We start from the raw sequence: 15,371 nt of genomic DNA, 5'->3' as shown, positions 1-15,371 counted from the left end.
AAAACTGAAACTCTATAGCTTAACACGAGGTCTTGCATAATCGGGGTTAATATTTCAACTGTCTCTTGTCAATCATTCAAACACTTCTTAGTCGCCAGAACAAGCATTTTGTTTATTGGGCTTGTTAAGGTTATTCCCCAGTATTGCATTGCGCATCACTACTGCGCATAGTTTCACGCGTGATTAGCGCACGCTCATTAAAAAATGGCGGCTTTTTCTTTACAGCTAGACATTGCCATAGAGGTAAATCATCATTTTCTCGCAAATGAGTATGGTGACCTATCATTTTTTTCTGTTGTTTTGAATTGAGTAATAAATTTCTCTGTGTAAAATAAATATAGACCAATTCTCAGTGTAGAACAAAAAGCAGTCGTCAGAAACGTGAATTTAGCAAGCAATCGTGACTACAATCATGGTGCTATTATAAGGATTTATATGGGTATACACAAGGTGCTGTTGCTCCTAAACGAACATGGGGACCCCTCATTTTTATTTCAAAATTTAATTTCCTATAATATAAACAATCAATAGGGAAACTTTCACAAAAATCTCAGTGCAGGTTCTATTTCAGTGGAATGACCGTTAATACAAGACAAAGTAATGGTTTCTTACTGTGAAATAATTTCAAGACCAATTTTATGTTTGGTTTAGTCTCACTCGACTGCTGACTAAGACTGCTCGAGTACTTTTTCTGAGTCATTTTCTAAAACAGAAACAGCTTTTTTGTGTTCCTGCTTCTCGTACCTGTTCACAGCCTCGACAAGACTTTTTTGTACCTTACCTTTCACCCAGTCTCATAAAATATTATCTACATTCTGAAAACTTTCCACCATTTTAAAAATAGAAGGAAAATGTTTTTTATAATGATGTCATCTATGCGTCTGTCATCTGATAGATCATAGGTGAAAACCAATCAAAATGCAATTTTCAATAATTTAACTTATTATATAAACATTGATTAATGGGATACCTGTGTGTTGTTACATTTAGTGAAGTACTTTAAAACTTTTTCGTTCAGCTTTTGTAATATTCTTCACTTCTAAATTTTTTTTCCGGTTTGCCTTCCTGGTCTCGTTCATTGTCAACGGACAGAAAAGACAGAACGACGGACAACATCGACTGGTCCCGCTTTCATAAAAGTTCACGAAAAACAAAAGCTCCGAACACACATGCCGTGATCGATTGCCTAACGAATTGTGAAAAACAAACAAATCTCCCAACAATGGCAGTGAGAAAAAACAAAACAAAAAAGAAAAACAAACGTGAAAGTTACATGTAACTTACTAAATTCTTCTGCACAGTAGTCCACCAATTTCTCTAACGAAGCAACACGGACACGAGGTTGACTTTGGTTCTCATCACAATTGATAAAATCGCCATCTTCTTCATCATTCATCGAGTCCATATCGTCCATTGACCTTTGATAGCGAATATATGACTTCTAATATTTACAGAATGAACACAATTATCGAACAAACATGAAGAACTTAGCATTTTCTTGCCCACTAAAAATTCACGGAAAAGGAAAAACAATTTCAACTTGTTCATAAGTTTAAGCTTACCTGCTTGATGTTGGCTAAAAATAGTTCCAGAAATTTAAGGCAATATAGACGCATGAAATCAAGTTACATTTAGCGCAAATCAGCGCCATCATCAGTTGTCATTGGAACAAGAGTGAAAAAATGTAAAAGATCTCCTGATAAATGCGTCATAAGCAGTTTGGCATTATCATTTGACACGTTGGAATTACAAACGCTGCATCACTTGAATCCTCTCCTCTTTCAGCAGTCCGAACAAACACATCCGGTCAACTGGTGACGTACTCGGAGTATCTTCGTTAATCCTCGTGCATGAATCTCACACGCAAGGTGGTCACCCTCGTATACTGTTCGGAAATCTTCGGTAAGTGGCAGCTTATCTTTCGCCAACCAATCAGATTCCGGAACGGTTAGGCACAGTTTTCGAATTTTGCTATTGCCGATGTTTGAACAAAGAAGCATATGCAAACTAAAAAACAGAATTGCTTACATGTAAAATGAAGGATCTAGCTTCCATTGATTTTAAAGACAACGTTCGATTTGTTGTTAGAAGGTATCTGAAGACAATGGGTATCAAAGTACCGAAGCAGAAGAGCGTTAAAATTCAAGTAAGCGAGTTCGATGGCCGTACGTGAATTTTCATTTTGCCTCATTCTGTTTGTTACCTTGCAAGCAGAGTCGTTTCCGATCTTCCTAGAAAAATCGGTAAGAGGAAAGCTTTAAAATTTTTTGGAAGATCGAAGACGACTCTTTTCGCAGGATAATGTTACGATTCTTTTAGATACCTAATGTGTGTTCCTTATGTACTTCTTTGAATGACCTACGTACCTCGACATTGGAACGTTTACAATTAAACCAAATCTTGAAATCTTTGCTTTTACTGCAGCCTTCGGATGACAACAAAAGTGGTGTATTTGGTGTTTGTTTGGAAAAGGTGCCATCGGTTAACATTGGAGAGGATTTCTACTGCAGTGTGCCAAAGTAAGCCACGCATACATCACATACATCACAATTTTTATCATTATAACAAGCCCAGGCTTACATTCAAGTAGTATATTTTCTTATGTAGTAATCATCCCACTAGACGATATTGTTGTTTTAGTTGATCTCTCTGTCAGTTCTGAATTTTTCCTCACCACTATGTTCAACCAGGCTGGAATTTCAAACTTTCAGTATAAATTGTAACTAACCAAGCTTTCACACAGCAAGCAAAAATGTGCTCCTAATTACCCTGCTTGATCTGCCAAAAAATTAAATTAAATAGAAAAAAAAAACCCCACACATATAAAATAAAAAATACCAGCCTACTATGCAGGTGTGAGGATTGTTTTGTTTTAGAAAATAAAATAGGTAGGTAGGTAGCATCTGTCAATATAAAATCCTGGACTGACCTTCTGCTTCTTAATAAAACAAAAATGCTCCTACATGCGCTTGGCCTAGAAAACAATAGAGGCAGTGTTACATATGGGCCAATGAAAATAGAGGTTTTAGGTGGTGGGTTCCTTTGAGATGATCCAGACACGTTCAATAATTCAGAATCACTTGGATCTTGATGCATCAAAGGAACTGATGAATCCACTCTAAGCAGTGATTCATAGGTTTCTTTGACAGGGCTGCCATAAAGGCTTTGAGTAACCTTTTGTCTTGATCTTCACACCCTTACATGTACCAAACGTTTTGCTTTGTGAGTGAAGTATATCAACAGGCGCATTAGCTGGACTTGTAATATTCAGGGCCCATCAAGCACAATAGGTGTTTTGGGTTATGGTCATTAATCATGGTCTTGCCTTTGATCCACCATGATCTGATTGATCTTGGATCATTATTATTTTATCCTAATTTGCATCATCCTAAAGGAATGTACCCTAAGATTCTGTAACCTTGTTGACAATCCTGACTCCCACTTTCCATAGTTGAGACACATCTTCAAGTTTATCATTCCCCCCATCCCCTGCAAAAGCAAACAAACAAACAAACAAACAAAAACTGTGCACATTGGGTAGCCTCGATGTTGACAAACAACTCTATACATTCACAAACCAAAGTACAGGATGGTGGTTAATAATGCAAACAGACATACATGAAGAAATTCAACAAACATGTTGCTTAGTACAATGTAAATACTATCAGCATACAGAAGCTTGTGATTCCATCTTTGAAGTGATCATACTTTCCTTCCTAGATTCTTGGTGGATTGTGCAAATTTCCTTCAGCAACATCTAGAGACAGAGGGTCTCTTTAGAAAGTCTGGGTCTATTCAAAGACAAAAGCTGCTCAAGGTTAGGAAAAACCTTAAACTCTATATACTATCAGGATACAACAATGATTGAAGGGGAACCTGAATGCAGAAAGGTGTCTGCATTTTAAGGCTAGCTTTTCTTTTCACCCTCACAGAGGAGGAATTATAACAATCATCTGAATGTTTTTAGTAATGTAGAAATTTGTGTGCAACTTACCATGTTTACGATTTTGTTTGCCAACATGCAGGTGCTCCTGAAGGAGGAATTATTAACTTTCATATGTATAATTATTATAATAAATAGAGTTTATGGCTATAATAATATAACCAGTCATGAGTGGTGATCAGCTGTAGGGTTCTTGATGGTCATGTACATGAAATATTTGCTACAGACGTGTACATCTACACTCCGTTCACTCCCTAATAAGCCCAGGGCCAGCTTATACTTGAACTATCCTCCTCGTGCCTTGAGGTACATAGCGCCTGGGCTTACACCTTACTTACTTCTGGCAAAATACTTTTGGAAGCAGATGGATGGACCAACAGTACAATATATTGTAGCTGGCATTTTACAGTATGTTAGTGGGCTACACATCTTAATTTAATTTTTAAAATACTTTCAAACAGCAAAAAGCAGAAAATGGAGAGGAATTCAAGAATGTTCAACCCCATGATGTTGCAAGTTTGGTGAAACAGTTTTTCAGGCAGCTTCCAGAACCACTTCTGACTGTTCTGCTTCACGACTGCTTCATAAAGACTCAGCGTATGGAAGATCATGGTGACCAGACTGAGGCAGTGCTGCTACTCTGTCTCTTGCTACCAATTCCACATCTCAGTACACTGCAGTTTACCATGAGGTTTCTGGCCAAAGTAGCATCATGCTCGCAGCACAGTAAAATGGGAACCTCAAACCTTGCCATTGTTCTCACCCCTAACCTTATACACAACACAAAGAAGGAAGGAAACAATGCCTCAGAAAAGCAGCTTAAAGAGCAGACTGCTGTCATTGATATCCTTCTGAAAAATGCTGATGACATTGGCTTAGTAAATGAGGACATTTATGAACGAGCAAAAATGATTGGAGATGAAATTGTGGATGGTCTAACATCATCTGGTGATGAGCTTGATGCAGACTTGAGGAGAGGCAATAAGAGGCAATCAAGAGCACGAACACGGACTGGCTCACTCTCAGGTATGCCACTCTCTAAGGGTGTGTCCTTTGGGGTGATCTGCATCAGGATCAGTGATACAAGATCACTCAGATCATGGTGCATCAAAGGAACCCATGAATCCACTCTGGTCACAGATTCATCAGTTCCTTTAATGCACTATAATCTGAGTGATCTTGGATCACTGCGATCCTGGTCCAGGTCACCCCAAAGGAACGCACACTTGGTTGCAAACAAGTGATTAGTAATTCTGCTGAAGACACATTAAATGCATATTACCTTCAGCAATAAAACACCTATGGCATATGTGCCTTTAGCTTAGGAACAATTAAATGAAAGAGAAACTGTCTATCGCAAAGGAAATGTTTTTCTTCCACTGCCAATTTACATGATTGGGCATTTATTTGTACATGTAAGTAAACATATAGCCTGGGAATGCAGATGTACAGCTGCATTTCCTTGGAAACAAGCCACAGCCAGAAATACACTAACATACTGCAAACAGACAAACAGCTACCGGATTCAACTGAGTTTTAATTATTTTCGTTCTGTATTTAAGGTTACCGTGTGCTGTATACATGTAGATGTCTCACGTCTAAGTGATGTAGTGTGTCTGGTTAAAACTGTTAGGTACCTTAACCCCTTTATCAAATTAAAGCTTATAGAGCTATCGAACTACATGTATACCAAGAATTTTGGTATAAAAATTCGCAGACATGTTTTTGTTATTTTGACTTTCAAACTGGCTACAGTCCAAATTTGAGGGCAAAGGAACAAATTCCCTTTGACTTTTAGTTTTCAAAAGGGACCAAAAAAATGATTCGGATGCTCACATTTAGAGGTCGTGAAATACATGTGTAGGGGTTTAGATATCTCCAGTTTAACCTGGGTGTGCTACATCCATTGGACATGCATTTAACACATTTAACATGTTACCTTCAAACTTAAAAAGATCACCATTGCTATGGTTATGTAATAAATTTTGCATTTTGCAGCAAAAGTGAAATGGTTTCTGATATTTTATTGGTGCTTATATAATAAATAGAACATTACAGGTGTACATGGCTGCTTGGAGATACAAAATATTTCTCTTCTTGTGTTGAAAAATATTTTGAAAAATATTTTTCAACACTCTGAGAAATTTTGTATCTTTGTGCGGTGATGAAAGATCCTCTTTGTACATATATGTGATTAACTTTGTTCAGTACTTTCATTGTTAACTAGTTGATAATCTCTGACTAGGCTTTGTATCTGGTCTGGGCCAAAGTCTAAGCAAGTTCAAAACCTCATCCTCCAAAACACCAGTTCATACTCACAGGCGCTCCAGAAGTGTGAAGGCAGATTTAATGAGAAACAAGGTGAAATATAATCTTGACGACAATGGTTTGGGCAAACAAGGTAGGCATTAGAAAGTCTTGCAACATATATAGTATTTGTGCAGCATACTGTTATTTATAGCAGCTGTCATTTTTCATTCTGCCACAAACACTGTAAGTAGCTTGTTTATGCAAGACGAAACCCTTTTTTTGTAGCAAGCAAACAGGAAAATCCAGTTTTCTCCATTGTTTCCAGCAGGAAAACTTGAACACTATCCCCTAACCCCAACACCTAACTCTACCCCTTTGGAACATGGATGTATCTGATTCTCATAGCAGATACATCTTTTAACAATTTGACTGAGCCTGACTTTTCTATGAGTGATTAGTCAATGAGGCACAGCTGGGTTGACTATCGCTCAGTGTTTCCAGATACTATCGACCTGACAAATCAATAGAAAATTTATAAGGATTTGTTGGGAGCAGTGGGAATTCAGACCTGTTGGAATTCCTTTTTGACAACCTAATTTGGAACCCTGTCGCTCATAGAAAATGAGGAAGAGTTACAACATATACAGTGCTGTAATTGTTTTTAGTAGACACTCTAAAGCAGAACACCACAAAACCTACCATTTTGAGTATTTTTAAGCCTGAAATTAAGAACAGTTTTCAGTCTCAAGAGCAGTGCGTGGGATTGTTGCCTATAGAAATAACGAGAGCCGACCAGATTTGTGGATTTCCGATATAATTTTAGAACAGAGCTGAGCGGCTACTAAAAGAGTTGTTTACTGTCCATGGATGCATATGGCATGGGGTTTATTGCTTGTACCAGCCTGTAAAACACTTGGGTATTGTTGATTACCCTATAGATGACCTGGAACTGGAGAATTTTGTGGTCCGTAACAGCCAAAGAATGAGCCTGAGGTTGTACAACAAACGTCGGCCACTGGATCAGAACGCCTCTTCAGCTTCCCCTGCAGTCAAAAGGTATAAAGATCTTTCTTATCAGTATTATTGTTTACATGTATATCACAGACCACCTTTACATGTAGTGACTATAAATAGAAACCATCTATTAAGTTATGGTCTTTTCAGTTGAGTACAGCCTTTTAATTTCCCAGATCTTTGTATTAAGAGCAGCAGGAGATAAAAGAACTTACATCAGGAAAACATTTAAGTTAAAAGATGGGACTTTCTAAGGAACAAATTAGAACTGTAATAAAAATAAAATCCAGACACACCAGCAATCCCCCAAGAGTCAAAGACTCATTCTAGATGGTTTTGTTATTAATATTGTTTAAAATTACCAGTTACTCTGTGCAAGTGAACTTCATTTCATTCAATTTCTTTGGGTGTTGTGGTTTTATGCAGAAGAGTGATGATGACTGATTTGACCAACATTCAAGGTATCAGCAATCCTCGTCTTGTATCAGCCTCCACCCAGATGTTCACAACGCCTATTAAACCACTGGCTCCTTTAAAACCACTTACTGAAATGGGTAGGATTACTATTCCCGTATTTTTAAGACAGATTCTGCGCAAAGTTCAAGCAATAAGTGCACTAATTATTTACTTACAATCTACTCATAGCATGATTACATTTTGAAAAATGTTTGAAACATCTCACTTTAATTCATTTTTTTAAGTGACCCCACAAGTAAATTCTCAAGTATTCTCAAGAAAGCTAAAATGTCAAATCTCATTAAATAGCGTAGTGCGCAAGTGACGTCATAACTCAGACAAACTCAGACGAACAAAACGGAATGGTGGAAGATTTGACGCTTTTTCAAGCATGTAAGCAAGTGTTCCTAAAACAATTTTTAAAACGAAAATTTGGCGTTCATTTTCCTCCTAAATATTCACTCAGAACACGCTTATGTTGTCTTACTCTTACGGGGTTCCAATAATTTGCATTCTATTTTTAGACATTGCGCGCTTCGTTATTGCTTAAAGTGTGTTTTGTTTGAACTGACATGAACGTTCATTTTAATTAAAACAAAATTTGCTTTGACTTTAGCTCGTAGCTTTCAAAAGGTGATTCAGATGCTCACATTTAGAGGTTGTGAAAAATTCAACAATTCATTTTGTTTCAGAATGATTTGTATAGTTTGATAACCAGCTCTATAAGCTTTAATTTGATTGAAGGGTTTAGGTATATACAGCTTAAACCAGACTCGCTACATGGCTCAGACAAGAGACACCTCTAAAGGTATATGGTAACCTTAAGCCATGAAACACAGCATTGTATTCAAGTGCTGAACTATGGATTTTACACAAGATGACTGCTACAGTTAATTCTAGCTTCAATGAATGTTTACAATAGACTTGCTGGGACTTGTAAAACAGACGAATAACAGAAAATCAAAATATGGGGCAAATGACCAGTACATGTAAGTCTCAGTAAGTCTGATAATGGCTGGTCATTGTTTTTAGTGAAACCTGGTCATGGCCGGATATTGCTGTCAAATGAAACAGAGCACATCAAGGTTGTTGATGCTATGTCCTATGTGCCCTCTCCACGTGAGAGGTGTCATGGAAGCAGTCACTGCATTACGGCATCACCAACTTTAAGCAGTGGTTCAACTCTGATGTCACCAAAACATCATCACGACCAAGTGTTTGAATCAGCAACAGCTGCAACTGATGAGTTCAGAGTACTGGCTGGACCACAAAGAAGAGTCAGGAGACGGTAAGGAGCGTTCCATACTTCTGACAGATCTGAATGCATTATCGTTAATAATGCTACAAAAAGGATTTATTTACGTAAAAGTTTTTGTTGACTTCTTACATTGTTTTTTTTCATATTATTCCTAGACATTCATCAGGTGCAACAACTTGCTTCTCATCCTCTCCACGTAACAGATATCAAGCCAGCTCTAAGAACTCTGTAAGTACAATTCGACTAAAATTGTAGCACTGGGACTTAGGTTTTACTCAAACATCTAATTTAATTTCCAAAGGTCACTGTGCTGCACCAAGTCTGTCATGCAAAAAGATTTTCTTAGCACTAAAGCTGTCAGGCCACATTAAGTTCTCCAAGCTTCTAAGTTACAAGCTTAGTGGCATGATGCCTATCCCTAATGGCAAATGTATTGGACTCTACATTCAGATGAGTGTTCTTGGTTCATGCACCAGATATTTCCCTTCTCCCAGTCGTCAGACTGGAATAAACTAGTCTTATCATTTTCATTTATCAATGAATCCTTTCCATTACTGGGTACAACTCAGTGGCAGAATAGGCCCATTGCACAATTCCTTTACATAATACAAAATCTGTCATGTTGGGATGCAAGTTGCACTGCAGAATTTGCAAACTAAGGAAAGTCAAACTGGACTGGTGTGAGTTGCTTTGTTTTGGAAGTGCCACTATGCAACTTGCACCCCAGCATGGCCGATATTGTACCATGTGACCAGATCATGCAAAGAGTCTATTCAGAAGACAAACATTGCTAATGAAGGCTATACTCTCAATTCATTACATGCCAGCCTCAATATATTTACATGCACCAAGTTTCTTGAGATACACTTATGTATGTTTGGTTTTGCATATTGCGAAGGTTGATTGAATGCACATATTTACACATCTTTGGTCAGTAGTATTTATTTTATGTCAATTATTGTAAACAGGTAATGAGGGAATTAGAGCAAGGCAAAACCAAACAGTCACACAGCCCCACCCTGCTGCCAAATGATGCATTGGAAATAAGTCATATTTCAGTTGCTGCTTCTGTAGAACCAATGAATGTAGGCACTCCTTCAACTCGTGTTCTGTATTCTGGATCAGCTCTGCAAAAACAAAATACCAACCTAACCCCTTGTAAATTCCACCGTGCAACTCCCCCAATGCCAGCAACCAACACAGAGCTTAGAGAGATGCTGTCTCAAAAGATTTAATGCCACATTACCAAAGACATCAAACTCATTGAACAAAGCTATTATATTGTAATTTTGATCATTACTAAAACTTTTAGTTCTGAAAAGTAATTTACTATTGTGACATTCACTATAGAGGTATGAAGCAAAGGGAAATATGCAGTTCTAGTGAATGGAGCACCGACAGGTTTTAAACATTGTTAACCTTGTTGGGTTCTGAAGTGAGTGAAGATGTAAGATTGTCACTAATCAACATTGCATTTCAAAAGACCACTGTTGTAAGAATCCTTAAGTTTAATGCAACAGGCTTAATAGGCTGTTTGATCTGGCTTAGTCAGTGCATATTATTGGAGAAATGATTTGTTGACCAGGTTGTGGCACAGCATAGAACTTAAATAAATGATACAAGACTCTCTGCGTGTACAACATTTTGAGACTGCGGACTGCACTCTGGTTAGCCAGTAAGTGCTATCTTAGCCTGAATAATGGTTTATGCAAGTTAGCCAGTTCAGGGTTACCTAAACAGGCTAACCTATTTGTAGAGTCTGCAATCTGCAAATGTCACATGATGCAATTTGCTTGGAAACAGATTGAATTGAAATTAAAGTTCAAAAAATTGAATTAAAGCCAAAGTTTATGGTAACAATAGAACATAAGGCAGAATATTTCAAGAAAATACCACATTAAGTTTCCCTAACTTGCATGAAACGACAATATTCCACTTTCCGGTTGAGGGGAAGGCCAAAAGCCTCTGAACAACTCTTGGAAAGCAAAAGCAAAAGCAGTACCTCAACTTCTTTATAGTTTGAGTGGTGTCATTACAGTGAGCCAGAAGTCAAAGTAAGCCTGTTAAAATGTACATTGATCATTAGAAATTAGATATTTTTGCTTTATGTGTAGTCCACATTTAATAAGTAGCCTTTTATTAGTGAGTAATCTTGGTGTTCAAGTATCATAGCCTAGGGAATTAGAAACATTAACTTTTATTATTTCCTGTTTAATGATATTTTACAACTAATAAAGATAAAACAATGCTTCCAGTGTAGACATGTACTTGCTGCAATGTATAGAACAATAAAGAAGGGAATTTATTCTCCAATGTTTTTGCTCCAATGCTTTTAAGCCCTTTCGCTTAAAAGCCCCACCTGCCCCCCAGCACTTATAGGCCATCTAACCCCACCCCACAGTTATGGGTGCATCTACCTGTAGGCAAAATATTAATTCTGGTTATAAACCCCCTCTTGTTTAACATGAAATGAGGTGGATTTAAGACCAGTATATGAATAAATTTCGATCAACACTGCTGTTGCTCAGTTTGAAACGTTTCTTCTTTTTTAATTGTGCTAATAGGCCCCCCAGTATGTTCATGACAAAAAAAAAAAAATTTTAAAAATGACACACTAAGGTGACAGTTTCCTAAACCTTTAATTTTTGGCCTAAAAATCCAGTATTTCCTTAATTCCATTCCTTGGATATCCATTCAAAATATCCCATTAACATTCCCCCAAAATATCTTGTGTCATGTTAATTTTTGAAGTGTTAAATACACATAAATTAGTGGCCCGTACATTAATTCTGTAAAAATAACGTTCAAAGAAATTAACATGACTTAAATTGCACTAACTATGGCCTTATGCACAACAGAGCGTGCAGAAGATAGGTCAGGTCAAATTGCACTACCTGAATAAGGCATATTATCTGTATCAGTGTGTACAATGAGTGGTGAGCTGGATGGACTAGTTTGGTTGACTTTACGACATTGATATTGTAGACAATAAAATCTGAGGCAATGCATCCATTTATTTGAAGTTAAAATTAAAAGTTAGAGAATCCATAAGGTGTACCTACAATGTATCAATCTTAAATATTTACCTTTGAAATTGTTTGCCTCAGACTCAGTGAACATTGGTCACTAAAGTTGTCTAAACATTAGCCTTACTGGAAAAAGTTAAAAAGTTGAATTTTCCAGTAGGAATTAGCTCAACTTTCAAACCTTATGTATCGTTGTTCAAAGAAAAAACTCCTGCCATTCATGATCTATGGCAAGAAAACACTGACCAAGATTTAACAAATTTCATTTACAGTCTCTCCAAGAATTAGCCCTCTAAAAATGGAACACTTTATATAATATTTAATGTTAAATAATTATATATTATAATAATAAGTTAGTTGGACAATATATCCCACTGGAAATTCTAAAAAAAAGATTTACTGGAAAGTAAACTTTGTACATCCTGATTATAAATTTAGACATTGAATTTAGTACTTCAATTCTGTTGAAAAGTGATAGCAGTAGCCTTTAGAATTAAAACCCTGAAAGCCTCCTTGAGCTTCAAGTTTTTGTATCATGAACCATACAAAATTGGTAATTTTAAAGTCACTGAATATGTTTTATTTTATTTGTTTGTTATCAGTATTGTCTTTGTTATGTCCACACATATGTACAAAAGAAACAAAACTAATTACTCAGCATTATTTGATCAAAGAACCATACTTCTGATGTGTTTTCAGATGGCAACACACTCAAATCTCTTCACATGACTCAATAAACAAACTGAAAACATTATTTCACATGTCTTTTGCCACCAATTTCATTGATACGCAACCATCGAATCAAACCTCTTGCAAGCATTTGGCGATTTGCTTCTGTCAATCATGCACTCCTTACATGGTGCTATAAGAATGCCTGATTTGTTTTTGAAAATATGGCTGTCACTGTGTAGCCTGTTCATTCAACATGGTTGCTTGTTATTCTTCAAGTTTACATTGGCAAGTGGTCTTTTTGCTCATGGTGTATTTGCTCGTGCATGGGTTTAGCGTGAGCATTGTAGGAAGATTTCTGCATGCAGGGGAAGACATTTGTGAAGACAATTCAGGAAATCTATGGTTGATTACCCTGCTGGAATGGGAAAAGCAAGGGAAATGGATGGTAGGTGAAAAAAGAATCACATAATTGGCATAAGTAAACAAACATTCAGTAGATGACACTGATCCCACGACATAATTTTTGTAAGGAGAATCACTTAACAATATCCCGCAGTGTATAAAGATGAAATACAGAGATGGCTAGATGGCAATATGCCTTTTAACTGTTTCAAAAATAAGATTTGGTACATACTTTCGTGTGGCAGTGAGTTTGACTTGTAAATTCATTGTCTTGCAATCAAAATCATTCATAAATAAATATATTTCTGTATTTCTGATTTGTGCAATTCTTTTCTAACCTACTGTCCATTTACCTTGCTTTTCCCATCTAGGCTGGTTAATCAACCGTGGAGTTATTCTGTAGATTCCCCAAATTTTCTTCCCAAATGAAATGTCTTCCCCACGTGCAGAAATCTTACTATAATGCTAACGCTTAACCCCAGCACGAGCAAATAGACCACTCACCAATGTAAACTTGAAGAATAACAAGTAACCATGCTGAACAAACAGGCTACACAGTGGCCCCCATATGTTTGAAAACATGAGTGGCAACCCTATACATGTAGCAAAATATAAGGAGCGCATGATTGACGGAAGTGAATCGCCAAATGTTCATGGGAGCTTCGATCCGAGAGTCGCATATCAATATAAATTGGTGATGAGGAGTCAGCATCTACTAATAATTGTAATTGTGAAACCAATGTCTGTGCCCCTTGAGTTTCTTCATGATTTTAGTTATAGAAACATAAGTGGAAGTTTACGAGAATGAGAAATGCTGTTGGCTGTTGCCTCCTGTTCCCAGTGCTTTCTTGAGCTCTCCCAAACTTCCACGAGTGTTTCTATAAGTTGATAGGAACACGGAAAATCCTGTGATGAAAAAAGAGGGAATGAGGAGTAAACAACAGCACCAATGAAAAATCAATGATGTCAATGAGCAATGGATAGGCCACAAAATGTTTGGTCAACAATTAATCGTGGACTTCTCATTGATTACTGCCAATAATCAATGATTAATCGGATGAACAGTAACTGATTACCCATCAATTACTCATTGATGTCATTGACCATCGATTACTTATGTCTGGAACTTAACACCCATTAATTCTTAAAATTGACTTTCAAGACTCATTCTGGAAACTACAGGTAACATATTTTCAATAAACGGAACACTGTGCCTGTTAAAATACCGAATGAGCAAGTCCAGTTGTATGGTACATGATTCAACAACCTAAAGCTCAAGGTCTTTGAGTTGTTTGTGAGGTCTTCAGTCTGTGTTTTTAGCACTACCTAGTGGCAGCATCCTTATGAATAGCCGGGCAAGAAGCTTATAGAGGCTTCATAAAAACTATTAACAGAAAATTCCCACTGCTGAAGTTCAGTTTACAACACAATCTGTACTTAATTAACCATTAACAGAAAATGTCCACATTTTACAAACAACGAGTCCATTGTTGACAAAACAAGTTCAGCCTGGAAGTTCACACATTTACAGTAAACATCGTCTGACAAAGGTATGGGGGAAGTCCCATTAACTGAATTCTTTGCCAGAGCAGACAGAGTCATCAAGAATATGGACATGAGACAACCTGTGCAAAACAAAAAAAAAGAGTTTAGCAACAATGGGGAACTGAAAGGAAGAAGTCACATCATGTGACCCTGCACATTATTAAACAAACCTTTTAATTGTTATTGGCATGGGTAGGTTACTGTACAATGATATTTTTGTTGAATGGTTTGGGCAAATGGCAATATTAAATGATATTTGTGACATGGAAAATGGTCTTGTTTCATCCCATTTAACAATACCAGCATACTACACTAACTCCTTTCTACAGAGCCTGTGAGCAGGCTCATGTTGGAGCACAAGCGCTCATTGCATAGCTGCGAGCGCGAAATTGAGCAGTGAAGCTGCAAGACGAGAAAGTGAGCATGCTCTGATCTCTGCAAATTTTTTATTTCCACTCTGGAAACCGCAGAAAAAATAAGCCAACTAATTTTCACCAGAAGTATTAACTATCATGGCAGCTCAGATTTCTCAGGAAAATTGTAAATCTTTTTCATAACAACAAGCAGGCATGATATCTGTTGTTGATACAGTTTTGCAGAAGAAAAACCGTCAAAGCTTATGTCCAGCAAGGACACACACTTGATTCCAAGTAATCTTTCTTTGGCAGTCTGGTCTTTGATGATAATGATAATAATAATTTATTTCTAGCAAATTACATCAAAAATCTCAATCATGCTCTTAGAAAAAATAGTAATAATTTAATTAGGATCAAGGGTCCTTTACAATAATCAATTACAATGTAAA

General features: G+C 37.0%; 3 protein-coding genes across 7 annotated transcripts in view; 1 reads left to right on the top strand and 2 right to left on the bottom strand.

Moving 5' to 3' along the window:
• Positions 1-1,792, bottom strand: part of LOC145469951 (ras guanyl-releasing protein 3-like) — a 28,089-nt gene extending 26,297 nt beyond the window's left edge. Inside the window, exons 1-2 of one of the 2 annotated variants that reach the window (XM_081453771.1) lie at positions 1,563-1,792; positions 1,285-1,441 (exon numbers count right to left, since the gene is read on the bottom strand). In XM_081453771.1, coding sequence (XP_081309897.1) covers positions 1,285-1,441; positions 1,563-1,616 — 211 coding nt within the window. In that variant the 5' untranslated portion in view covers positions 1,617-1,792. The remainder of the gene's footprint in view (positions 1-1,284; positions 1,442-1,562) is intronic. The other variant, XM_081453772.1, reaches the window with a different exon arrangement.
• A 180-nt stretch (positions 1,793-1,972) lies between these two features.
• LOC145469955 (uncharacterized) lies at positions 1,973-11,232 on the top strand. The gene is made up of 10 exons (XM_081453777.1): positions 1,973-2,146; positions 2,425-2,519; positions 3,721-3,817; positions 4,405-4,969; positions 6,189-6,344; positions 7,132-7,249; positions 7,634-7,761; positions 8,696-8,951; positions 9,077-9,149; positions 9,890-11,232. The coding sequence occupies exons 1-10, from the start codon at positions 2,036-2,038 to the stop codon at positions 10,154-10,156; spliced, it is 1,866 nt and encodes a 621-aa protein (XP_081309903.1). The 5' UTR covers positions 1,973-2,035; the 3' UTR covers positions 10,157-11,232.
• Positions 11,233-12,052: 820 nt separating this feature from the next.
• The window catches only part of LOC145469970 (cyclin-dependent kinase 14-like), a 60,754-nt gene continuing 57,435 nt past the window's right edge, over positions 12,053-15,371 (bottom strand). For all 4 annotated transcript variants that reach the window (XR_014042405.1, XR_014042406.1, XR_014042407.1 and 1 more), the window contains one exon: positions 12,053-14,646. The gene's annotated coding sequence lies outside the window, so the exon portion shown is untranslated. The remainder of the gene's footprint in view (positions 14,647-15,371) is intronic.

Source organism: Orbicella franksi, chromosome 15 (assembly GCF_964199315.1).
Source record: "Orbicella franksi chromosome 15, jaOrbFran1.1, whole genome shotgun sequence".
In the NCBI taxonomy this organism is placed as follows: Eukaryota; Metazoa; Cnidaria; class Anthozoa; order Scleractinia; family Merulinidae; genus Orbicella; species Orbicella franksi.
The sequence above is the reverse complement of the archived record's forward strand: the minus strand, read 5'-3'. Positions and strand labels throughout refer to the sequence as shown.